This window comes from Panthera onca, chromosome F2 (genome assembly GCF_046562875.1).
Source record: "Panthera onca isolate mPanOnc1 chromosome F2, mPanOnc1 haplotype 2, whole genome shotgun sequence".
Lineage (NCBI taxonomy): Eukaryota > Metazoa > Chordata > Mammalia > Carnivora > Felidae > Panthera > Panthera onca.
Window position 1 is genome coordinate 82,994,195 of NC_138356.1, and position 25,384 is coordinate 83,019,578.

At 64.8% G+C, this 25,384-nt stretch overlaps 2 protein-coding genes across 5 annotated transcripts; one reads left to right on the plus strand and one right to left on the minus strand.

The window, feature by feature from the left end:
- Positions 1–120: 120 nt before the first annotated feature.
- BOP1 (BOP1 ribosomal biogenesis factor) lies at positions 121–25,240 on the minus strand. Of its 3 annotated transcripts, XM_081792105.1 has the most exons (16): positions 25,084–25,240; positions 23,774–23,974; positions 13,612–13,692; positions 2,891–3,045; positions 2,695–2,812; positions 2,515–2,616; positions 2,225–2,437; positions 1,975–2,136; positions 1,812–1,892; positions 1,669–1,738; positions 1,454–1,586; positions 1,178–1,358; positions 794–1,082; positions 625–709; positions 437–544; positions 121–338 (listed from the first exon to the last, which is right to left on the minus strand). In XM_081792105.1, exons 1-16 carry the CDS (start codon positions 25,177–25,179, stop codon positions 185–187), a joined length of 2,229 nt encoding a protein of 742 aa, XP_081648231.1. In that variant the 5' UTR covers positions 25,180–25,240; the 3' UTR covers positions 121–184. The 3 variants fall into 3 exon arrangements, with proteins under 3 accessions (XP_081648231.1, XP_081648232.1, XP_081648233.1); XM_081792106.1 differs by lacking the exon at positions 23,774–23,974; XM_081792107.1 differs by lacking the exons at positions 13,612–13,692; positions 23,774–23,974; positions 25,084–25,240 and adding an exon at positions 3,268–4,283.
- Positions 4,337–6,547, plus strand: SCX (scleraxis bHLH transcription factor). Of its 2 annotated transcripts, XR_014136509.1 has the most exons (3): positions 4,337–5,265; positions 5,994–6,099; positions 6,219–6,547. XR_014136509.1 is itself a non-coding variant. In XM_081792115.1 (2 exons), exons 1-2 carry the CDS (start codon positions 4,693–4,695, stop codon positions 6,255–6,257), a joined length of 612 nt encoding a protein of 203 aa, XP_081648241.1. In that variant the 5' UTR covers positions 4,339–4,692; the 3' UTR covers positions 6,258–6,547. The 2 variants fall into 2 exon arrangements, 1 of the variants encoding a protein (XP_081648241.1); XM_081792115.1 differs by lacking the exon at positions 5,994–6,099 and having other exon boundaries at positions 4,339–5,265.
- Positions 25,241–25,384: the final 144 nt, after the last annotated feature.

The following is a 25,384-nucleotide window of genomic DNA, read 5'->3' on the forward strand; positions in this document are numbered from 1 at the left end:
GGTGGGTCAGTGGGGGGTGCCCCTGCGCACCAGGCGAAAAAGGCCCCAAGCTATGGCGGGGGGGGGGGGGGTGGGGGGGTGGAGCTGGTCAGGAAACCCAAGTCAAGGTCACACCACTGGTCAGCAGGGAGAACACCTCTATTAAGGGTCCCGAACACACACGCGCCTGGGGACGCAGGGTGGCCTAGGTGAAGAGGCGGACAGTGCCGTCGGCCCCGGAGGAGAAGACCCACGGCTGGGTGGGGTGGAAGGCCACGTCCAGAACGCCCAGGTCTCGGGTCAGCGTGTGCCCCCGCAGCACCTTCACAGGCACCAGCAGTGGGTTCTGCAGCAGATCACTGTGGGGGAGGGGAGAGGGACTCGGGTCAGGGAAGCGCAGCCCCCAGGCCGGGGGGGGGGGGGGGTGGGGGGGGGGGGGTGCAGGTCCAGCACTCACTTGTACACCATCCCGTGGCAGACGATGATGCTCCCGTCGTCGGAGCCAGAGGCGAAGAGCGGGTACCGGGCATGGAAGGCCACGGCCCTCAGGGCCTTCTTGTGGTGCCTGCAGGGCGGGGGCTGGGTGAGGGCAAGCTAGGGCAGGGGAGGGACAGGCCAGCACCCACATCCGCACAGGCGCCTCACCTCAGTACCCTGTACGGCTCGCTGGAAAGGTCCAGGTCGAACCACACCAGCTTGCTGTCATAGCTGCCACAGATGACATTGTCCCCTGGGAGCAGATGGGGTCGTGAGGACCTGCGGGGTGCACGCTCCCCCCCCCCCCACAACACCCCCCCCCCCACAACGCCCTCACCTGCGGGGTGCACCGCCAGGCTGGACACCCATTTGCAGTTCGGTCTCAGCTTCTTGGTGAGCTCCTGGCGCAGCAGGTGGTAAAGGCGGACGCCACGCTGGGAAGCCACCAGCAGGAAGGGGCGGACAGGGTGGAAGGCCACCCGCTGCACCTGTCCGTGGCTGCGGCGGAAGGGGCTCTGGCTGCGGCGCCGGCTCAGCTGATGGATCAGCACCTGTGTGTGGCCGGCGGTGGCCAGCACCACGGCCATGTAGTCCCCACGCCCGTGCCAGGTCACCTGCGTCACCGGCTGCGGGAAGCAACGCTGGCTGAGCTGGGTCCCCCGGCTACCACCGCTCCCCCCCCCCCCCCGCCCCGCCCATCCTGACCCCGCAGCCCCCACACCTTGCCGTGGGAGACGCGCAGCCGCAGGCCCCTCTGGCGCTCCTCCTCCGAGGCCTCCAGCCAGCTGGCAGGCTGCACGGCGGGCTCCTGGGGCGGGACGAAGGTGCTCAGCAGCTGGTCCGTGCCGCCCACCACTAGCCGGTCCCCCAGGGCCGGATTCAGTAGCAACACCGAGTCCTCTCTGCAGGCCAGAGTGACACACAGCCCCTGAGGCTCGGGCCCGTGCCCGCCGCTACCCCCCCCCCCCCCCAGGGCCCCCCGGGGCCTCGCACTTACACTGCCACGGCCACCAGGCAGAGGGTAGGGTGAGGGTTCCAGGCGATGCTCCTCACCACGCCCCCCACGGGCACGGTCCTCATGCAGCGGGCGGTAGCCACCTCCCAGAGCCGCACGGAGCCATCGTCGGAGCCTGGACGCAGCGAACAAGGCCTTCGCCACCTGGCCCTCCCACCCGGCCCCCCGAGCTGGGAGTGCCCCCACCTCAGGCTCACCTGAAGCCAGCCACTGGCCCTCCGGGGATACACTAAGGCAGCGGACAAGGTCGCTGTGGCCCCTGTAGACCTACAGAGGGGGAGGGGGAGTAAGGAGACGGACACACCCACGCACTCCCTCCCCCACCCGCCCGACAGCCTACCAGGGCCTGGCATGTGGGGAAAGGCTGCAGGTCCCGCGGCCTCGGCAGTTTAGGGATGAGGTCTTCTGGGTCCACGTTCACCTGGATAGGAGAGCGAACAGTCACCCCATCCCCACGTCCTGTGCCCCTGCCCGGGCGCACCTCCCCCCCCCCCCCCACATACCCTCATCTTGCGCTGCCGTGGGCACAGGTAGAGGTCAAGGCAGCGCTCGAACCGTTCCTGGATGAAGCGGCCGTACGCGGGTACGGCCCGCAGGCTCGGGAACCTGTGTGGCAGGAAGTTGAGCCTCCTCTCGCCCGGCTCCTGCTGCTCCCACGCCAGACGCTGCGGAGACAGGGGTGAGCTGGGAGCTCGGGGCCAGGGACGGGGCCCAGTGCCCCCCCCCCCCCCCCCCCAGTGGCGCGAGGCCCACCTCGTCTTCGCTGAGCAGGTACTCTGGAGGTGGGTTGTAGGACTCCGCGTGGCCGGGTAGGGCCAGCTTCGGAGCGGGCACGTGCATCTTGTGCCGGCCCAGCACGGCGTCGGGGTCTTCCTGCGCCCACAGGTCATAGAAGCCGGGCGTGGGGTCCCGGGGCCGGCGAGGCTGGATCCAGCCCATCTTGATGGCGTGCACCATGCGAGACACCTGCAAGGGCAGACCAGGTCGGCTCGGGGCACGGGGGGCGCGGGGGCGCACAGCCCCGGATGCGGCGCTGCACCTACCTTCTCCTTCTCCACCAGGGACGGGATGAAGCTGCGCTTGTCAGCGGGACGGTTGGTCACTGGGTGGACCATCGGGTCCCCACTGAAGAAGTCCACGGCAGGCTGGAGGAGCAGACACAGATGCGTGGGCCGGGGCCCTGCAGCCGCCCCGGACACCCAGGGCGAGCTGCCGCCACCTACCTCATACGGGTCGAAGCTCACGTCCCCAAACTGGCCGCTCTGCAGCCGCCGCACCAGGGCCACCTGCTCGTCCGTCAGCCGCACGTCGTGACCCGTCGTCCGGTCCTGCACCGTGCGCCTGGGGAGCCACCTGTCAGAGCCAAGCTCCGGGCCCCCCTGCCCTGCCCCCGCAGGCCCTGCCCCCGAGCCTGCTCACCAGTAATCAGGGTTGTCCATTTTGTCCAGGAACTGGTCCAGCTCGTCACGGGTACGCAGGGGCTTGTAGATGCGCCTGCCGTCCAGGTCATAGCCCACGTGGGGGAAGCCCTCGTACCACTCCAGGGGCACATTGCCCACCGTGTTCCGGATGTCCTGGGGGCAGCAGGCCAGCGCGTCGGCACCGGGCACCCACCGCGCCCACCCCTCCCTTCAGGCTCCCCAAGTCTCGGGCAAGGGTGGGTCCCTAAGGAGGCCGGGGGGACGGTCCCCAGGCACCCTGACACAGGCCCTCTCCCTGGGGTGTGACGTGGCACGGCGGCCAGTGCTGTCCCCCACCGCCCCCCTGACTGGCCCTCAGAGGCGCCGGAGCTGTACCTTCACATTTTCCACTGAAGTGGTGCCAACCCCAGAGCCTCCCCCCTGGATTCCTTGGCCAGGACTCTGGGCAGCCACAGACAAGGGTGACCTCATCGCCCATGGGCTCCCTCCCCTGGTGGGGGCCTTAGGCAAAAACGGGTAGCCACGGGCAGGGACTCAGGGAAGACCCCACAACCCACTCCAAGGGGAGGGAGAAACCACTGCCTTCTGCCCTGCAGACATTCAGGGACCCCCCCCCCCCCGCAACCCTCCCTGGTGCTGCCCGCCGCCCCCCCCCCCCCCCATCCCAGAGCAGCCACATTCCTGGACACACATTCCTGGTCGAGGCCCCTGCCAGCCACCACCCTCCCTCCGCCCAGCACGGAGACTGCTGCCCAGGCGGCCGCTTCCTGAACAGTGGCCACAGGGGGAGGGGCCCAGATGAGACTGAGCGCAGCAGGGAGCCCAAAGGCCCCTTGCAAGGGGCACAGGACGCCCCCCTGGGCTCTCCCCATCTGCACCTGCCCAGCCCAGCCCTGCCGACTTGTGTACTCCCCTCCCAGCAAGCCCATCTTCCAGGCACACCCCCGTGCCCCTGTCCTCCTCTGCACAGGAGGTGGGGGGGCTCCCACTCTACACAGGCCCAATTCCAGTCCATGCTGCCATCCCTGAATTGAACACACCCCGGAGCATGCAAAACGGGAATGGCGGGGTGGGGGTGGGGGTGGGGGTTCCCAGAGCAGGGATACAGGCAGGAGCTGGGAAAGAGGAGGGTCCCAGGCAGAGAGTACAGCTGACGCCAGAATGTGTGCCACCGGGTGACCCCACACACACGACTCCACCCCTCAGGGCTCCTCTGTACCCCCTCCCCACTCTGCCTGGCACAAAAGGCTCAAGTGTACACAGGAGGGAGAGACAGACAAACAGGGTGTGGCCAGGCACCAGGGCCAGGGCATCTGAGTTAACTTGATCGTGCCAGGGAAGAAGACCAGCCTGGGTCATGGGTCCCACTTGTGACCCTCCTGCCCACCTCCCCACCCCACCCCCCCCCCCCCCCCCCCCGGCTGAGGGAGGGGGAGGGAGCTGCAGAGCCCTGGTACCACCCATCAGGGGATTCCCGCTTCCCCGCGTCCCCAGAGGAAGCGAGATGCTCCAGGCTTCTTCAGCGTGGCGCGAGAAGGCAGAGGGACGAGGGCCCCTGCTCCGTGCGGCCTCCGGGGGCTGGGAGGCGGGGAGGAGGGCGGGCCGGCGCGGGGGAGGGGCCGCCGCCACTATAAAGGCCCGGCCCGCGGCCCAGCTCCAGCCCGGGACGCACACGTGCGCGCGGCGCCGCAGCCGCCACCGCGGGCCACCGAGACCCGCGCCTCCCCGGCCCCCCGGGCGGCCGCGCGGCTGGCGGCATGCGCTGCGCAAGGCGGAGCTGACGGCGCGCCCGCCGGCCCCATGTCCTTCGCCATGCTGCGCTCGGCGCCGCCCGGCCGCTACCTGTACCCCGAGGTGAGCCCGCTGTCGGAGGACGAGGACCGTGGCAGCGAGAGCTCGGGCTCCGACGAGAAGCCCTGCCGCGTGCACGCGGCGCGCTGCGGCCTCCAGGGCACCCGGAGGCGGGCCGGGGGCAGGCGGGCGGGGGGCGGCGCCCCGGGGCCCGGGGGGCGGCCGGGCCGCGAGCCCCGGCAGCGGCACACGGCGAACGCGCGCGAGCGGGACCGCACCAACAGCGTGAACACGGCCTTCACGGCTCTGCGCACGCTCATCCCCACGGAGCCGGCCGACCGCAAGCTCTCCAAGATCGAGACGCTGCGCCTGGCCTCCAGCTACATCTCGCACCTGGGCAACGTGCTGCTGGTGGGCGAGGCCTGCGGCGACGGGCAGCCGTGCCACTCGGGGCCCGCCTTCTTCCACGCTGCGCGCCCCGGCAGCCCCCCGCCGCCGCCCCCACCACCCCCCACCCGCGACGGCGAGAACGCCCAGCCCAAACAGATCTGTACCTTCTGCCTCAGCAACCAGAGAAAGTTGGTGAGTGTCGCCCACCGGGCATCCGTGGGAAGAGAGGCGAGGAGGATGTGGTGGCCCCTGCTTCCGTATGACCCTAGCTACTACCCACACCTGTTGGGCAGAGAGTGGGGCCAGAGGCGGGCAGAGCGCCCCCCCCATCCCCACCCACCCCCGGCCGCACCTGTGACCTACTGTGCCCCGGGGCCCCGGGGAGGGAGGAGCACAGCAAGGGCCCAGCTGGAGCAGGCAGGGCTGGACCTTCTTGGGCCTTCCCCACCCAGGGCCACAGGTTCCCACGGGGACCGAAGAGGGCCACCCAGGGTCAGGTGGGGGGGGGGGTGGTGGGGGGGAGGGAAGCGGCAGTCTATGAAGCAGGGAGGACACTAAAACTGGAAGAGGCTGGGACCAGACCAGAGTTCAAGTGACTCTGGCCACCCACCCTGTCCCCGAAGGAAGGGGACATCGCCCCCCTAATCCGTTGGCCCTGCCACAGCCCCTGGCGCCGGCCTAAGGCTTACCGGGCACCTGCTGCCTCTCCTCCGGCCCTGGCCCACGCCCCTGGGGCCGCCCACTCAGACCTGTGTGTGGCTGTGGGGTCTGCAGACAGGCTGGGGGAGAGGGGCACGTTGCGGGAGCGCCGGCCGGCTGTGATTTACAGCTGCTGCTGCTGCGCTCGGTGGCACCGGAAAAGCAGGGTGAGCAGGGAGAAAACGCGCCGCGGCTTTTCCCGATCCCCATTTCCTCTCCAGACGGCACGCGTGAGCTCCTGGGGCCTGAACATCTGGGAAACTTAATTTTACAGTTTCGGCCGTGCAGCACCGTGCTCTCTTCCCCAAAGTGCACGGGGACGCCGGGGTGAGCGCGGAAGGGGGTGCAGCACCCGCCACCCGAGACAGCGCCCAGTGGGGAAGCCCAGGCGCGGGCCGGCCCTGGGTCTCCCCCCGGGCCCTGACACCACCCCCTCCCCTCTGCAGAGCAAGGACCGAGACAGAAAGACTACGATTCGGAGTTAGAGGCGCCGCCGCTGGGCTCCCCACAGAGAGCCCCCCCCCCCCCCCCCGTGGACCCGACTCGGGCACAGGCCTCCTGTGAGGGCGCCCCAGGCTCCTCTGGGGCCAATGGACGGACAAGCGGCGGCAGGACTCCGCACTGGCCCAGCTGGCCCAGGCCCACTGGAACCTTCTGTGCTGGCTTCCTACCTGGGTTTTCTTCTGGTCGCTACGTGCTGGTATTTTGTGTCTTTGATATGATAATATAAAGTCTGGAAACTTTGTATAATTAAAAACAAAACAATATCGTCCAACCGTGGAAGCACTGTTTTCTGGAAGGTTCAGAATCCAGCCCGAGCCCAGCCCAAGACCACACTCCCAGCTCTCAGGGCGGTCTCTTCATGCCCCATCCTCCCTGGGCCCAGAGGCACCAGCTCCCAGGGAAGGCGTCCACCTTCCAGGGGCTGGGCCGTCCCTCCCAGGCCTGAGCACAGCGAGGTACCGCCTCCCGGCCTGGTGGCTGAAGGAGACGGGTGAGGGAGAGCAAGGCTAGGAAAGGAGAGAGGGAGCCCACTGCCCCGCGCCAAGGGACCACGCAGTCCGGCCTCCACTCCCAGGGCCTGCCTGGCGCCCACGCCTCCCCTGCAGGGGTGAGGAATCCAGGGCCGGCGGCACAATCATGCCAAGCCTCGGGCCTCACCCTTTGCCACAGAGACCCAAGGAGTGGACACTCAGCCAAGAGGCTGAGTGAGGGGCACCGCCGTTGGAGCGGGTCTCCAAGCCTCGGTGGGCCTAAGGGTGCGGGACACACGGCACCCATCTGCAGGCACCCCGGGGTGCCCACCCCTGCCGGGGCTGCCCTGGCTCCCCCAGCCCTACACCCAGCCACTTGCAGCGCTGCTCGCACGGAAAGGAACCCTGGCCGCCGACCAGCCTGCTCCGCCGAGCTCCTCCAGAGGCCCCACCTGCCTGCGAGGAGGGCGATTTCAGGCCCCCTCCCCGAGCTGTGCACAGCTGGCTGACCATTAAAATCCTGCAGGTGACAATTACGGTTTAGTGGCTCCAGCTCTGCCGGCACAGCACAGAAGAAAGGCAGGGGGCGGCCTTCCACGAGCCACCTCCCCCACGCTGGCCAGGCGGGCCAGCAGCCTGACTTCCGGCCAGACCGGGTAGGGAATGGCCGAGGGCGCCAGGTGTCGGCCCCGGGCCCTCCCAGCCCTCAGCACAGGCTCAGGGGCCCCCACCGACACACTCCCCCGGGCCCCGGGGAGAGGCCAGGTGCTAAGGCCCACGTGGGCCCCCCAACAGGGCAGGCCCAGAGCTGCCCCCCTCCTCTGCACAGAGGGGCTCCGGGGACCCGCAAAGCAGGAAGTGGTGGAGTAATTCTGGAGGAAATTCTCAAAGCCAGAGCCATTAAGGGCTAGAGGGGGGCTCTGTCCAACGTGATAGAAATATAACAGGATAAAAAGTCGCCACGGCAGGTTCCATTCGGAGAGAAACCCAACCCCAAATTTCCTTTCCTTAATCCTGCAGGAGCCTACAGCTGGCCAGAGGAAGGAGGGAGAGGGCAAGCCGGGTCACTGCAGAAGCCCCCACCCCACCCGCCTGCCTGGGGAGCCAGGACCCAGGCCGGAGACACGGGGGTCCAGATGGGGGGCTGAGAAAGGCGTCCCCTCTCCTCCCAGGCGGGACCTGGGGGAGGTGTCCAGGGAGGCAGGTGTACCCCAGGATCTTTGTGCTCACCCCCCTGCTTCACTGGGCACCGGGTGCGGTTCTGTGGGGGTGGGGGGAGGGGGCATGGCCCACCTGCCCCTCCCCTACTAGAATCACATCTCCACACCCGAGCCTGGATGGGGGCCGCAGACCCCCCTCATGAAGCCCCCCGAGAGGATGAGTACCCGAGCGGGCGCCCGCCTTGCGACCACAGCGCAGTGCCGCACCCACACGCGCGAGGCTGAGAGCGCAAACGGAGGGGACCCCGAGCCCCAGGGCTGACGGGGTGTCAGGAGGACCCTGCGGGGGGGTCTTCCGAATCCGGAAAACGGGTGGGAGAAGACAGAAGGACGGTCCCCAGAGACCCAGCCCATCAGGGCCCAGGGCACACAGGCCCAGCTCTCCACAGCAGGGCCTGTGACTCCAACAGTGGCTGCAGCTTGGCCGACTCGGGCCTGGGCAGTGGGCCCGGCGCTCCCCGAGCTGCACCGGTAGCAGCAGCGGCAGCGGCGGCGAGGGCCTGGCCCGCCAGCCAACAGGAGAGAGCGGAGGGGCGGGGGAGGAGCGCTCCGTCACCCTTCACTGCTCCAGAAATTCAAACCAGACGGGGGGGCGGGTGGCGGGGGTGGCGGGCCAGCCAGAGCCCGAGCCCAGCAGCCCCACCGGAGTCCACTCAGCTACCACGGCGGCTGGGCTGGGGCGGCAGGTGCTCTGTGCCCGCTGCAGGCCCTGCCTCCCTCCCAGAAGGCCAGCCTCGTCGTCCACTGAGAGGGACAAAGACCCCGGGTTCCCTGCGTGCGCGCCCCAGAGACAGCTGGAAAGGAGGGGCCGAGCCCGCGCCCTGGGCCAGCAGCCGCCTCTGTGGGCCAAGCTGGGCTGGAAACACTCTGATCGGCCCCGGCTGTCAGCTCCCTGTCCCCGGCCGGGGGAATGAGCTGCTGGCGGCACCACATGATTCATCACCAGGCCTCAGCCCGCAGGCCAGCCGGCCCCCACCCTGCTCAGCACCTGTGGGCTGCCAGGAAGCACATGTGACCCCGCGGGGGCAAGCACCTACCAACCCCTCCAGGTCAGGCACCGAGCTCGGAGTACAGGCTGAGGACACAGACACCCCCGTGCTCTCCTGGGGGGGGGGCCTCTGTGCCCCAAGCACAAGCCTGTGGGATGAGGCCAGCGGGGGACCCCACCCCCCAGACTGCACCGGACACAAGCGGCAAGCAACAACTGGCTGATGTGTCGGCTGGGATTTTTCCGCTCTCGAGGAGCCCCTCCCCTCCCCCTCCCCAAAGTGGCTGCAGCTGTCAGGACCGCAGATTGGAACTGCAGGTAGGGCGCTGGCCGGCTGCCCACCTCCCTCCCGTGTCTGTCTGCGAGAGAGGAAGCCGGCCCACCTCTGGAATCCTTCACTCTCTCCTCGTTCTGCCTCTCCCACCTGTCCCCTGGGAGCGTGGGGTCAGCCGCCCTCGCTCAGGCTCTCTCTTTTCCCTTGCCCCTCTCCGATTACAATGCCGGCAGTGTTCGCTCCGCTCCCCCTGCACGAAGCTCCCGCCTGTCTCTGAGCACCACTCGGCCTTCCTGAGCCTCGGCCTCTCCTCGCTCCTCCATGGTGTTCGATCTCTGTCAGAGCACCGGGCAGAGGAGGCCGGGCTGTGTGCCCCAGGCTCACCTGCTGCCTCGGAACCCATCAGAGGTTCCAGCAGGATGAGTCCTGGTTCGCGGGCCGGAGGGAAGAAAGCCAGGTCCTACTTGGCCTCTTCCTGCCCCAAAGGCCAAAGCCAGGTGAGGAGACCCCAGCAGGGAGCTCGGAGCCACCTTCCCAAACCTCCTCCATCAGACCGCCACTCACATTTGCTAACCCAGGTAGCAGGGCACCTCCGCAGAAGCCGACCCCAGACACCATCACCCCCATCTGCCCGTCCCTCTCGAAAGTGCCGCCGGCCAGGCCCGCCCGAGCCATCACGTGCTAGCACAGAGGCCTCCAGCCCGCTGCCTGGCCCCCACGGGGTCCACGAGGTGGGCAGAGGGTGCCGAAGCTGCCCCAGCTCCCAGGTCTTCGGCCAGCCCAGACCCCCACCCACCTGCCCCTCTCCTGGGGCTGATCAAGGTGCAGTGAGCGGTCCCACCTGGGGCCCTCTGACTCTTGACTACCTGCAGGCAGGCGCTCCCAGAAACCCCTCTGGAGTGCTGGGTGTGGGCCCAGGCTCGGGGCCCCCGGCTGAGTGGTGGAGACCACGTTCCAAGACCCACTATTCAAAGAGCTGCTGCTGCTTCAGGTTGGTCCCCAGAGCTCCACACCTGCCCCCGTCCCACCTCCAGCGAGCTCCAGAATCTTACCCCGGAGGACTCACCTCAGCCCCAAGCACTGCCTGCACACAGCCAGCCCCTACCTGTGGCCCCTGTCCCCAGCCCCCTCTGCAGTCACTACCCTCCCCCGCCCCCCCAACCACCTTTCCCTCCACAAGCCAGCAGCCACACCTCCAGCCCCAGGGCAAACCCTCCGGTCCCTCCAGGCACTCTCCCACCCACCTGCCCCGCTGGGTTCCTGCTGCCAAGGAAACTGGCTCCAAGTGGGCACGAGCAACAGGCCGGGGCCTCCACCACCCACGTGCCGTGGCTCTGAATCAGCCCCCCCTTCACCTGCCAGGGGCCACACGGGCCCCGCACTGAGAGACCCGGGGCTATCCCTGGACACGTACCACATCCCTCTTAAGGGACAGCTACTTCGGCCACTGCACGCTCCTCACTGCCCCCGCCCCCGCCCCCACTCCCACCCCCGGGAGGGAATCCTCTCTCCCAAGGAAGGAGGCAGCACAGGGCGGGGTGGGGGGGGGGGGGCAGCACTGGGGAGAGGAGGGCGTGCCTCCGACCGGGCACCGCAGGCCTGGCTCAGAGGTGGAGCCGGGCAGAGGCACCGAGGGGCACTCTGCGGTCACAGCCGTCACACCCAGTGCACCCTGTGGCCACCACCTGCAAGGCCGTGGGTCAGACTGGCGGGAAGGGACAGACCAGAGCCTGGCCGGCGGCCCCGCTTGCGGGCCGGCTGTGGGGGTGTCAGGCCGACACGAGCAGGCTGAGCGCCGGGCGCTCTCCACAAACAGCCCGAAACCTGAGCCGACAGGCTCCCGCTGCCAGCAGCGACGCAAGCGCTCGGAGCGCGCGGGCGGCCAGGATGGGCGGGGCGGCGGCCCCGGGAGGAGCGGGAGGCCGCCAGCGCTGGAGGCAGCTGCCGGTTCAGTAGCTGGGAGAAGCCATTAACGGCCGTTTGGCGAGAGAGCAGAGGGGATCGCGGGCTCTGGATGCAGACAGGCCTGGGCTCGTCCCCGCGGGATCCCAAGTTACTTCGAGGCCAGGGCGCCGCGGAGCCGGCCAGGGCTGCAGCCCGGCCCCCCGCCCGCCGCGGAGGTCTCTCTGGGCACGGGAGGGTCCCACGGTGGACAGGAGGGGGTCAGGCCCCGGGGCTCAGGGACTGGGATGAGGTGGATGCCTCCCGGTCTCCCTGGCCAGAGTTCAACAGCCACCCCTCACCTCTCACCTATCGCCGGCCTCAGTTTCTCCCAGCTGCTCGGAACAAAGAGGGGCCTCGATGCCGCGAAGGCCGCCGGCCCCCTCCCCCCACCCCGCCCCACCTCCCCCGGGTCCGGCGGCTGGATGAGATCACGTCTGTGAGGTGCGGTGCCGTGGGAGAGGAGTGAGGTGGACGTGTGGGGGTGGGGTGGACACAGCCTGCGGCTGCTCCGGACTCCCCCCACTCCAGGCCCCCCGCCAGACCCAGCGGCACGTCCAGGGGACTTGGGCCCCAACGTGGCTTGGGATGTGAGTCTGGGGGACTGAGGAGGGCAAACGTACGGAAACAGGACTCAGACCATCCCACGAGGGTAGACTGCCACTCATCAGTCAGCATCTGGGGAGGGGGGCTCCCCGAAGCCGAGGCCAGCAGTCAGAGGGCCCAGAAGCCCCAGCACGCACCAGCTCAGGCCTCAGATCCAGACCCAGGGGTGGGGCGGGGTGGGGCAGGGCCCCGGGGAAGGGACTCCAGGTGTGGCCACCACACAGCAGCATCCAAGAAGATTCTCTCTCCCAGGAGCACGAAACCCGTGAGGACACCTCTGCCGCCGGCCAGAGCCCGAGTGGGGTCCACACGGTGCCGAGCCCCTCTAAGCACGCTGCAGGGAGAAGGTGTAGCTCCGACACCAGGAATGTGCCCGGACCGCGGCCCCCGAGCCCTATGCTCTGTGCCGGGTCTGTTCGGGTGCCCGATGGGACCCCTCGCCACCTGGCCCCCAGGCCTGTCCCCTGAAGCCCACCCCGCTTTGCCAGGATGGCAGAGACACCCACAAAGTCAGCACGGAAGGACCCGGAGCACCCCAGGCACACGTGCTGCTCAGGGAAGCGTCCGCCGGGCCTGGCGAAGGCTGGGCTCTGCCGCCCCCTCGAGCCGCAGGCCGGCTGTGCTGGCAGAGCTCAGGAAGGCGGGCATCGGGCCCCCTCCTGTCACTCACACATATGGGATAGTCATTGCCAGAGGAAGCGGCCCCCGCAGGCCGGGCCGGGAGGAGCGCCTCCCTGTGGGCAGGCCGAGGCCCCTCCCCCGCCTCTGCACTCCATTTACAACCATCATCGATTTCTCAAAATACCAAATATAAAAAAGTAGCCGACAGGATGTGGCTGCCGACAGCCAGAGCCCCTGGGAGGGGGGAGACAGGCAGGGAGCCGCACTGCGCTGGCCCCCCCTCGCCGTGTGCGCCCGCTGCTCCGGCCAGGAAACCAATTTATTTTGTTTTGTCTCTGTTCTCTAAACGCACAGAGGCCAGATCGGGCGGGCAGCCAAGGCTCCGGCAGCCGCTGCCAAGAGAGCGTGAGGGTGGGGGTGGAGGCCGAACAGGGGAGGGGGCGCGTGCCTCCCCAGGCCCCGGGACAGCCCCTGACAGGCAGCTCTGGAGGGCCGCTGTCCCTGCAAGCCATGCGCCAAAGCCGTCCCCCTGCAGCTCCAAAGAGGCACACACCTGGGCGCCCACCAGGGCCCTGGGAGGCGCGGGGCCACAGCCCTGCCGGTGACTGGGACACACGTGGGAGGGGACAGGCAGGAGGAGAGGGCCACCTCCGGGCTCAGAGCTCCTCAGCCTCCAGCCCTCCCACATCAGGCAGGCCCAGGGAGCTGAGCCTCTGGCCCACACACCAGGGCCTCCGGACGCCAGACTGGGCACCACTTGCCCACTGCCACGCTTGTCCCTTCAGACGACAAACGGGAAGGAGTGACCGGATTCACTGGAGCCACATCAGTCCGCTCCTCAAGGACACCGAGGAGAGCGGGGGCGGCACGCCCAAAGGCCACCCACCTCCTGCCCTCAGCACCCAGACCCGTCACCCCCCCCGAGGCCCAGCACAGGCCAGCTGGTGCGACAGAAGCCACCCCTGCCCCAACCTCTCCGTGCCCATCGAGAGCACAAGCACGGCGTCCGCGGAGCGCACGGGGGACCCCAGCATCAGGGGCCGCCCCACAGACACACCTGGGGGTCCACCGCGTCACACCCCCCCTCCTGCAGACAGGTGTCCTGACCCCAAAATCGCTCTCCCAAACCACGAGTGGGGCCCCTCACTGTGGCCTGACTCCTCTGTGCCCAGCACAGCACAGCCCCCCCGGGGAAGAGGCAAGCCCAGCCCGCACCTCCTCGTCAGAGCTGTCTTCCGCGTACTCTTCGTAGCCCTTCGCTCTCGCCACCTCTGTCCTTGGGGAAGGGATGCCAGCCTGGAGAGAGAAGGGACGATTGTTAGGTCAGGACGTGATGCCCTCTGACCTCGGACAGAGCCCAGGCCCGAAGTCCCTCGGCCCCTCCTTGGGACTGGAGGCTCGGGAACGAACTATCCCTCTTGCTGATGCCGAGGCTGAGGTTCCCGCCGCCCCCGATCTCTAGGCAGCTCCAACCTGGCCCTGGGCCTCAAGACAAGATCAGGGTCACCCCAGGTCTAAGCAGGCCTCATGGGCCTCACCTGGGGTCCTGTCAAGGGCCAGCCCCATCACTACATTCAAGTTCCTCCAAGGAAGGACCCCAGGGAAGGGCTGACACCTGGTGCCAGACTGGAAAAGGAACAGTCAGCAACAAAGCCACCAGCTGAGGGCCTGGCCACCCCCGCACCAGTTAACGAAAAAACCGGCTGCAGGGCTCCTGGCCCGACAGCCCCTACCCGGCCCTGCCAGGTTCAGGAGAGCCCGGGGTCCGGGGGCAAGGTGGGAGAGGCCACTCGGGGGCAGCAAGTGAGGGCAGGGCAGGGGGGTTACCCACACCCAGGCCAGCCGCTCTGGAGGCAGGCCTGTGGCACCTGCTGCTGGTGGTCACGAGGCCACAGCCGGCTCACTCCTAGGGCGAGACCCTCCTCCCAAGGCGGCCTCCGGTCTGCAGCAGCTGAGAGAGAGGCGCCCCCTAACCTGCAGAACGCTGCGGGGGACACAGCCCTCTGGCACCCACCCCACCCACGTGTCCACAGCCCCAGGCTGACCCCGGTCCACCAGGTCAGTGAGTGGGCGCCACCGAACGTTCACACCCTAACCTGGAAAACAGATCCTTCCCTCACGGGGTGGGGGGATCGGGTGTACCGGAACCAGGACTGATGGGGAAAACAGCCCTACCTCTCACTCCTGGGCGCAGTAAAGTCTGGAGCAGGAGCCCCTGAGCGCGGCACCCCCGCCAGAGCCCCGCTCCCCCTGACCGGGCAAGAGCCAAGGGCCTGCGAGGCGGCTCTTCCTCTCGCCTGTTTTTTCCCTCAGTATAAGGAGGGTGGGAGACTAAGTTTTTCTCCAGGCCAGGAACAAGGCGGGATTCGGTTTCCATGTCTCCCCCACCCCGCTCCCCATGCTGCACGCGCTGTGGGAGCCGTGCCCGCTAAAAGTGGGTCAGCACCGCCTGATGGGTGCGGGCCGTGGGTGGGGGGCAAGGAGGGCCCAGAGCTCTCCTCCCATCCTTGCCCGAAGGGAGCTCCGCCTGCAGCAGCGGCCAGGGGGCACACCTGCCCCAGGCTCAGGGCCGGGCACCAGGCCTCCTCAGCAAGTGCCCCCAATGCCAGGCCCCGGCCAGCAGGTCCACGGTGGCGGCCCCGGCCAGGCTCCATGGCCGCCCACAGCACCAGGCCTCCTCATGCTCTCCAGCAGCACTGAACCCTGCAGAGCCCTACATCACCTGCGCCTCAGGCCACGGTCATGGGGTCCCCTTGTCCTCCAGCGCACCCCACATCGTCCTGTGCTGGGTGTGGCCAGCGCCCCGGGCAAGCGTGCAGGCACAGGGAGCCAGAGACAGGCCGGTCCCCGGCAAGGAGGGGGCGCAGGGAGCCAGAGACAGGCCGGACCCGGCAAGGAGGGGCACCCCAGCAGCGGGCAGCAAGTTCCCACACAAAAGAGCTGGACCCCCAGCCCTCCTTGGTCTCTCTCCAGAAGTGGTGCTGCAGGCAGCACGGTGGCCACCAGGGGGCAGCAGAGGTGCGGGCGCAGCCCAGCTCCAGGATCCAGGGGCGGCTCCGGGAGCGACCCCTTCACTGCCTGGAGACCCTTTGCTGGGCATTCAGGAAAAGGAAAATTTAAAAAGACAACTTAAAAGGAACGTGAAACACGAAAGGACGCGAACCCAAGAACGGGGGCCCCACCACCCTTGCCTCCTGTCTCTCACTCGGCGCAGCCCTGACTGCCAGCGTCGGAGACCCCTGGTCCTCAGGCGCAGAATCCAGGAGGTCGGGGTCTGCCCAGACCCACACCGTCTGCAGGACGCAAGCACCCACCTCAAGACAGGCTCAGCCCTGCGTGGCACTGCCCCCTCAATGTGCCCACATTGGACACATTGGTGGACACAGAGAGAGGCAGCCTTCTGTCGACGAGTGCCCCCCGACCAGGGGGTCTCAGGACGGGCATCCGCTGGGAGGGGCTCTGGCCAGGGCACAGCAGGAATGAAGGGCAGACCCGTGTACAGAGGCGCGAGGAACTGTGGGGCATCAGCAAAGAGGCCAGCAGCAGGCAGGCAGTCCGGGGGCCAGTGCCCAGGCAGGGCCAGAGGCACGCAAGGGCACGCTGAGCACTAGGGAGAGGGAGGCCGTGTCGACAGCTGGGCAGCAGGCCGGGACTGCCTCGCAGCGGAACAAGCAGCGGGCACCCCTGGGTGAAGGGCCACGGGGCAGACAGCACTGGGAGCCCGGGTCAGGCCGTGTCCCTGAATCCTGGGCGGCCTCTGGACCTGGTCCTCAGGGGAACTCGCTCCTGCTTCTCTACCCACCCCCAAGACTGTAATACACCGTGAAGACCGAGGCGGGGGCCCCGAAGGGGTTCTGACAGCCTAAATGGCATCTCATTGCAGCTGCAACAGACCCAGCCCGGCCACACCCCACTGCCACAGCCAAGCACGCATGTGATAACACAGGCTCCCCGACCTCCCGACGCGGGCTGTGCTGGCTCAGACTACTAGGTCAGCCAGGCTGAAACTTTGCTCCCTGCACGGCCCTCCCCGCGGGGTCCCGGGCAGGACTGCTCACAAGAGGGTGCTGTCAAGAGACTCAGAAGAAAGGAAACAGCAGCCACCACACCCTGAAGGTCCACAGGAGGTGTGCCGGGCTCGGGAGTGTCCCTGACACCCCGGAGCAGGGGTTACATCCAGAGCGCTACTGGTAACACATGTTCTCAGCGACCCAGGGGAGGAGCAAAGACCCCGTGCACAAAGGAGCCTCCAAGAACCTGATGCGCAGACCCTCCGGACTGGCCCTCGCTGCTGCGGAGCCTCCTCAGGGCCCAGCTCAGGGAAGGGCCGGGGTCAAAGAGCTCCATGCACACGCCCGTCCGCGCACATGCTAGTCTGACCAGGAGCACGGACTGACGCCGAGGAGGTACACGTGTTAGAGAACATGCACCACCAGGGCCCGCCAAGGCCAGAGAGAACGTGAGATGAGAACACCCCTCATTTCTCAGAGAAAAAGGAGGGAGACTCAGGGCCAGGGTCATGCCCCGGAGCAGGACCCGGCCCTGCACAAGGAGATGGTTGCCCTTGCCTGGCCAACATCAGGACACCAGAGACCGCTGACCACGCAGGGCGACCCGCTTCCCCATTTACAACAGAAAAACTGAGTGGGACTCGAAGCCACTGCTGCACGTGGCCGCAGGGGAGGAGGCCGAGGACCTGCCGGCACCTAGACCTGATTCACACGAGACCCTCGGGCCGAGGCCACGGCCAACACGGCCACGAGGTAAGGGTCCGAGAGGGATGGCGGGGGTGGACGCTGTAGCTGTTCCAAACCATAGCTGTAAATCTTTGACTTTCCTCCCATCAAGGGGCAGTCTACGTGCCCCCTCCCCAAATCTGAGTGGGCTTGTGGCCGGCTCACCTGTCCAAGGAGAGCAGCCCCGACTGACGATGCATGAATTCTGGATCCAGACCATGAAGCTCCTGCACATCTGCCCCATATAACAGACAGCCTGTCCTCAGAGCCCCGACGGTGGGGACGTCCCAGACGGGCAGGCAGACTTGCCCAGTGAGTGCCCATCATGCAGGTTGCCCCACCCCGGACACGAGTGGAGAGGCCCCAGATTTCTTCCTCAGGACCCTCACCTGAGCCCCCCAAACAAGGGGTGTGATGACTGATGGTCCTGCTAGACAGAACACACCAGAACCCTGGAGGGACACGGCTGAGGGAGGCTGTGGGACCCCCCCAATCCCACTGACCATGTCACCCGGACACGACAGCACCTCACCCTGCCTAAACTCTGATCCCCAGAAATGAGGGTGCCACAAAATGTGTGATGCCTGGAGGTGGCAGGGCAGGTGGAGGAACCACTGCCTCCCCTCCCCCACGGGGCCGCATCCTCGCTCCTATGGTAGGCGCTCCATTAACTAGCTGGTGACAGTCATCGGATGTGCCCCCAGCTGCCTCCCACAAGCCACAGCTCCACCGGTGCCAAGACCCAGGCGGGCCCCTTCTGCCCGCAGGTCTGCAGCACACAACAGGCAGAACTCTTCCTGAAATACCTACAGAACACTCCTCACGGGCACGATCACTAGTATGGTCACATTCTTGAATGCGGGGAGTAGACTAATGAGCCAACAGTGGGAACTTCCGAACGAAAGAAAACAAAGTAGGAAAACCCCACGTAAATAAGGACCCAAGTAAACACAACAAGGAGAAAAAGTGGGTCCTAAACAAGCACAAAAGGGTAAGATGACTTTCAATACACAAATCCACTCAACACAAGCAGTCCAAAAGAAGCACAAAGACCTCACCTTTCCCAGGGGACCGCAGAGAGCTGCTGGGGAGGATGCCGGCAAGGGAGCAGGCTCCTGCCTGCCAAGCAGGAAGCCAGGGACCCGGGAACAGGGAGGGCAGGGGTCGGCGTGCTGGGGACGGGGGGAGCCTGAGGAAGCTCCCCATGCCCGAGAGTGGACACAGGAGGGACGCAGGCAGGCGGCCGAGAGCCAGGGAGAGGCTGGGCGGGGGGTGGGGCAGAGGTGACACCCGGCACACAGGGAACACGCAGCACGGGGCCCCTCTGCAGCCTCCTTCGGTGACGCGTGTGCCGAGGACTGTCCGGCTGGGGCAGGCTTGCAGACGTACCGTGCAGAGTGAGGGGCAGGGGCTGGGCCCCACCTCGGCCTTGAGCTGGAGCCCGTGGGGAGCAGAGGAAGGGGCTCGGGGAGGGGATGCAAGGCTCCCAACGCCAGGGGTCCACGTGGCACTCCCTGACCCACGTGAAGGGGAACAGAAGTGGGGCCTGCAGAGCCTGACCTTCAAGAAATAGGACAGTGATGGAAACTGTGTCTTGGGGGGCACACAGCCGGAACCATGCTCCCAGAAACAAAGGAAAAGATGCCTCGTTCCCAACTTAAGAAAAAAATCACAGTGCAACACGAGGCCACTTTCCACGTATTAGAGTAAGAAAATACTGAGGTTTCACCACGCACGATCTCGGCGGGATGGGAAACAGGTGCCTCGGGGGGTGTGGCGACTTTAAATAGCCCACTTTCCTTCCGCTAAAAACGCATCGGCCTTTGACCCAGAGATGCTTCCCGGAACGTATCCGAAAACTTGCTTGCACGTGCAAGCAAATGAGGGGAGCATCGCAAGACCACCGGGACAGCACAAGGTCACAAGTGCCCACCCACCGGCGGCCCGTGCCCGCTGCAGGCACTGCGCGCGAGGGTGGTCCTGAGACCGAGAGAAGAGCAGAGCAGAAGACGGCGGTTAGGAAGCCATCGGACACGACACAAACGGGCGCGTGGATGTGCGAAGAACACCCTGGGGAGACCCAGGGACCGGAAACAGTCCTCACCCTCGTGCAGGAGCAGAAGGCAGGGCAGGGCGGGAGGAACGACCCTCAGGAACTCCCGAGCGAGCGCTCTGCTGTGTCCCTACCATGCACGTCACATATTCCACACAACCCTAAGAAAGTAGTGGATGCATCTGCACGGCCACCAAACCCCCAGGAGGAAGTGGAGGAGGGGCTCGCCGATGGTGGCACCCAGGGCAGCCAGACACCGAAGTGGGTGACCCTGAGCACCTGGGCCACGTAACCCCATCTCTCCCCGTGGGAAAGGAAGGTGGACACTCAGGGCAGTCTCCAGAGAACATGCCTGTGACCACCTGGCCATCCACGATCACGTGTGGAGGGTCCCAGCAGGATGTTCGTGGCCTGCCCGGGATGGCCTGTGGCACTTGTGACCATCACGGGCCTGTGGAACCCGTGGACGGACTTATGGGGCAGGGTCCCCGGACGATGACCTATCAGCCCCATACCTCCCAGAACCATTAGGCAAATACGGCAGCCCCCGCCTGCACAGGTACTCGGCAGCCTGCGTCACTTGATCAGTGTGTCTGGGCCAGGGGGCATCAGAGACGGTCGGAAAAGCCCAGAGAACCGTGCCCACAATTAGCACCAATTTCCTGCCGGCCTCTGCCCCAGGATGTGTGTCCTTGACGTGACGTTAGAACGCAACCTGACAATGAGGCAGGATGCCCTTCAGACACGTGAAGCAGTGTGGCCACCTGCTTCCTTAGAAGTGGGGGGGAGCCTGGAGACAGCTTGTGTACAGGAAGTGGAAGAAACGGCGACGGGAGCCAAGTCACAGACGGGAGCACGTAGCGGGGAGAGAAGTTACTGCAAAGCCTCACGGCACGGTGGCCGTCAGCACCTAGTAAGAACCAAGCCCCAGGAAGGAGGCACCGGAGCGGGAGGAAGAGCGGAAGAACATTTTGCTTGGTCGTACAAGCTGGAGCGGGTCCCTGGGAAAACGCCACTTCGACCTGACAAGCAGCTCACCTACAGCCGCTGTTTGCAAGACCACAGAGGCGGCCACGGCCAGAAGGCAGAGAACTCTGGGGCTTCCTGTTAAAAAGCTGGGACACCCGGCAAAGACACGAGCAGAAGCTGGCGTCACTGCTGGCAGGGGCCCATAGAGCTGACAGTGGTAGGGACACCGATTCTAGAAGCTGCTCAACGGAAGTGGGTCTCGGGTTGATGGCCCGTGCGGGTGGCAGGAGCACCTTGTCGAGACAGGTTGACATCTTGACAAAAGCCTCCATGGTGTGACAGGTAGCAGGCCCCTAGCTACAGCAGGTGAAACCCCGAGAGGACCTTGACCCAGGGGAACCCCCCCATGATAGGGCTTCAGACGGTGGAGTGCAGGCCTGACCGGGGCTGTCATGGGGGCCACTCTGGACGCCCCATATGGCCACGTTCGGGCAGATAGGAACACACGGGAAACGGTGACTGGCTGCTGGCTCAGTTTCTGGCTACGAGGCTACGTGCTGCAGATGGGGCTCAGACCATCCAAAGAGGGGGTGTGGGCAGAAAACGCGGAGGGGGAACCGGCTCAACCAGGTGGATGGGTGTGAAAGGCTTGAGGAACAGGTGGAAAAAAGGAGAGACAGGGAGATTTCCACTAAGCGAGAGAACACTCCCCCCACACCTCAACCCCCTCTCTCTGCCTCAAGGAGTTCAAACGTAAGTGTGACAACTGTGATTAGAACAGGAAGTGCCCCGATACAGGCCACCTGTACCCCTCAATTAAAGCATAAGAAAGCCAGAGATGTGAACACTGGCACAGGGCAGGGCAGGACCCTGAGGTGGCGACCCAGGGTGTGTGTGGGACTCAGACCGCTCACGGCTCGTGGGTCTCGTGTCCAGGACTGCCCACAAGAGACAGGGATGGCCTTACGGCCTGGGCGTGAGCAGGAAGGAGGGACACCTCCCAGGCAGGAGACGAGGAGGGTGAAGTCCTGAAGCCGCCCCCGCACGGCACACACCGGAGGGGCCCCGGTCCCGGCTTCGAGTGGGGGAGAGGCCAGGCTGCCGCAGAGCCAGCTCCCCCGGACGGAGGGCTGCGCCCCACCTTCTGACAAGGGAAGGCATCTGCTCTCTCCTGGGCTGTGGCCTCAGTCCCTGCTGGATGGCCCAGCAAGCAGACCGAGAAGGCGGCCCTGCAGAGAACACCCGGCCACGTTGGCACAGAAACCCGAGAAGGACCCATGTGGACAAGCACGTGCCCAGCAGCTCAGAAGGGACGGAGAGTGGGCACACGCAGAATGCGCCCCTTCCATCAGACCCCCTGGACATCCTCTCGAGGTACTTGCACCGTTACCTCATTCAGAGAACTTAAAAAAAATTTTTCCATTAAAGGGGCGCCTGGGCAGTTCAGTCATTTGAGCGTCTGACTTCATTTGTCTGACCTGACTTCAGGTCATCAACTCGCTTTCATGGGTTCGAGCCCCACGTCGGGCTCTGTGCTGACAGCTCAGAGCCTGGAGCCTGCTTCAGATTCTGTGTCTCCCTCTCTCTGCCCCCGCCAACCCCCGCTCACGTTCTCTCTCAAAAATTAATAAAGGTTAAAAAAAAAAAGAAAGAAATGTTTATTTAAAAAGTTACTTAATTTTTTTTTTAAGTAGGCTCCACACTCAACACAGGGCTTGAACTCAGGACCTGGATCAAGACTGTGTGCTCTACCTATTGACTGAGTCAGCCAAGTGCCCCAAAAGTTATTTAACTTTTAAAAATTACTTTTAAAATTCTGTTTATAAACAAAGACAAAAAACCCTTTGTAAAAAAAAAAAAAAAAAAAAAAATGGGGGGACGCCCGGGTGGCTCCGTCGGTTAATCATCTGACTTCAGCTTAGTTGATGATCTCACGGTTGAGTTCGAGCCCTGCGTCAGGCTCTGTGCTATAAGCACAGAGCCTAATTTGGATCCTCTTTCCTTCTCTCTCTGCCCCTCCCCAACTTGCATGCGCATGGGCTCCCTCTCTCTCTCTCTCTTTCCCTCCCTCCCTCAAGTAAAAATACACTTAAGAAAATTTTTTTTCAAAAAAAAAATTGGGGCACCTAGCTGGCTCTATCTGTAGAGCATGTGACTTGATCTCAGGGTCATGAGTTCAAGCCCCACGTTGGGTGTGTAACCTACTTAAAAAATACGTTAATTAATTAAATTAAATAAATATGTCAGTGTGTGGACCCCTAATTTTAAAAGGAGGAGAAAAGACACGGGAAGGTGATGAAACTTAGCTGTGGTCACGAACCACAGCAAAGGCAGGGAATGAGAACTCCCATTCTGTACCGAACAGTGCTGAGAAAACATTTAATTTTTGTCAAGAAAGTGTATTTTGTAATGTTTTTAAATGTTTATATATCTCTGAGAGAGGACCCGCACATGCTCAAACAGGGGAGGGTCGGGGAGAGAGGGGACAGGGGATCCGGGGCAGGCTCCACGTTGTCAGCACAGAGCCCCAAACGGGGCTTGAACTCACGAACCATGAGATCACGACCCAAGCAAAAGTCAGATGCTTAACGGACGGAGCCACCCAGGCGCCCCTATTTTATAATTTTATAAAGCTTTTAAAAAGAGGGAAAAATCGTTGACCATCACCCTACAAACCACGGTCAGTACAGTAAACATATCTCTCCCTGCACACCAGCATTACAACTAAGGCTTGAGTGAGTGGAAGGTTGAAATGTGACTTTAAATCTTTTCTTCCTAGGAAACAGAACAAGCACGGCTTTTTGGTTTCTATTATGGGGGTGGACTTCTGTATGATTCAAAGTCGTAACTTCCAGAACACCAGACCCACTGGAAATATAGTTATAAACTACTTTCTAAAACATTCCAGGGGCGCCGGGGTGGCTGTCCGTTGAGCGTCTGACTCTTGATTTCGGCTCAGGTCCTGATCTCAGGGTCGTGAGTTCGAGCCCCACCTGGGGCTCAGTGCTGACAGCAGGGAGCCCACTTGTGATAGTCTCTCTCTCAAAATAAATAAATAAACTTTCAAAACCAGTAAATAAAACATTCCAAACAGCTAATGTCATATTTCAGTTTAAGCTTTTCTCTCATTTTTCTCGCTCGAGACAAGAGCCGAAGTACCCCTTCCCCGTCACCACAGGGGCGGGCACGATGCCGAAGCGTCAACCGGCAAGGCTCTCTGGGGCCAGGCGCGAGTGGAACGGCGCTCCTGTCGGGCTGGCTCCCTCTTGTGCGTCCTGGGAGCTCCCCGCCAGACAGTCTCTTGTGCCTGGATCCCCACCTCAGGCTTTGCCCCTGGGAAACCCAGGCTACGACTGAGTCTAGCAAAGAGGGCTGAGTCCTACGGAAAGGTGACGTCAGAATCACCTGAGGGGGAGGCCCAGGGAGGTGGACTCTTCGAGTTCCGGAGAACAGAGCGCATAACTGTGAAAAACAGCACCCGACTCGGAGCGCTCCAGCTCCAACCAGGAAGCTCGAAAACAGCAGTGAGGACGCTGAGAGCCCGAGGCCTGGGGGTCGCTTTCTTTCCTGGCCACCTTCATGCCAGAAGGGCCCACCAGGAGGCTCCTCACTCACCCACCTGCACCTGCTGCCCAGAGGTCTCCTCCATCCTGCTGTGGCTGTCATCACCGCTGGCCCCATCCTCTCCCTCGGCTGGGTCATCCTCACTGCTGTCGCTGCCGGAATCCTGCAGGCCTGAGAACACGCTCTCCTCGCTTTCAGACAGGCCAGAATCACTGCCATCCTGGAGGCTGGCAGCCGACGCAGAGACGAGGGCGGTCTGCAAGAAGCAGTGTTGGTGACAGCCAGGTGTCCAACCCACCCTCCGCCCACCAGGCACCCTGCTTGCCGACCGCTGGCTCTGTGTGGCCAGCCTCCAAGGCCACAGCCCTCAGGCTTCTTCAGCAGAGCTCTGCTCACCAGACAGCATCTCATCCCTAACTCTGCAGGACACGGCATACAGTTCGTGACCTGGTCACTGCCTTTACCAGAAAAAGTTGAACGACAGGAAATCGTACACCTTGAGGAAGCACTTCAGCACAGAGTCGCGGACTCGCTATTTTTTAACAGTTTGCAACTCCCTCACCTTCTTGGACACATAAAAGTTACCCCACAGCACATGACCTAGTTACCACGGACACGACCCTGCTACAGCTCACCGCACTGTCTACCTCTGGCGTTTACTCAGGTGCACAGTGATGACAGGAAACAAATACCACGAACGCAAACAGCTCCTCGGAGTACGGACCAGGTGGTGGAAGCAACCAAGTCTGGTGCCCACAGCTACCTCCTGGTAGGGCAGGAGGGCACCCGACCAGGTGTCGGGGGAGCCTGATGACACAGCTAAGTGGGGTCGATTGAGAGAGGCTGACCTGTACATGCCTCCTAACACTTTCTACAACCCAGATGTAATGACATCACGCAACCGACCTGGGGTTGGCTGGACAGCAGGCGTGGCCGTGAGTCCACTTAAAATCATGTCCAATGCAGTAAACCCTGGGTTCCAGGCAGGCTTTTTCAATCTCGTCTCTTACCTTCAGAATAAGCCTATCGCATTAAGCGGCGTGTAGATGTGTAGATATTTACACAACGGCAGGACGCATAATTCAAAGGGTCTGAGAGGCTGCTGCACAGATGCCACCTCTACTTCCCGCTGCTTCTACTCCGCCTCCCACTCCAGCCACCCCCTGCGCAGGTGCTTGCTGCCAAGGACGCTCGCCACGAGGCCACCTCCAGCAGGGGACAGACGGCCCCTTCTTTCTCGCATCCCCGGGCCCGCAGCGCGCCGGGCGGCCTCGCCGTGTGCGGAGGAGCCACCACGTGCGGCCACAGGCCCCGCCGCCCGACCCCGCCGCCCGGCCCCGTCCCCGTCCCCGTCCCCGCTGTCACCTCCTCCGGCTCCAACTCCGGCTCGGGCTCCGACGGCCGCTTCCCAGGCCGCGTCCCCGTGGTCGCCGCACGCCCCGCGCCCCGAGCACCCGCCATGCTACCCGGCTAGACCCGGACCCGCGCCGCCACTTCCGGCAGCGCCGGCAGCGTGGGGACTGGGGGCGGGGCCTGCGGGGTCAGGGGGCGCGGCCGGTCCCTCCCCGCCCGGGCCGATTGGTGGGGTGGGGCGGGGCGGGGCCAGCGGGCGCAGGCGCGCGGCGGCAGGAACGCGCGGGCCTGGGGCGGGGCCGGCGTGCGCGCG

What these genes read in the sequence shown, in the direction of transcription:
- BOP1 (XM_081792105.1), bottom strand. Translation starts at nt 25,179, where the DNA reads ATGGCGGGTGCTCGGGGCGCGGGGCGTGCGGCGACCACGGGGACGCGG. An exon ending in TGAGCTTCGACCCGTATGAG is followed by an intron (nt 2,617 to 2,694) that starts GTAGGTGGCGGC and finishes CTGCTCCTCCAG; the next exon opens with CCTGCCGTGGACTTCTTCAG. An exon ending in ACCTGCTCAGCGAAGACGAG is followed by an intron (nt 2,137 to 2,224) that starts GTGGGCCTCGCG and finishes CTGTCTCCGCAG; the next exon opens with CGTCTGGCGTGGGAGCAGCA.
- SCX (XM_081792115.1), top strand. Translation starts at nt 4,693, where the DNA reads ATGTCCTTCGCCATGCTGCGCTCGGCGCCGCCCGGCCGCTACCTGTAC. An exon ending in TCAGCAACCAGAGAAAGTTG is followed by an intron (nt 5,266 to 6,218) that starts GTGAGTGTCGCC and finishes TCCCCTCTGCAG; the next exon opens with AGCAAGGACCGAGACAGAAA.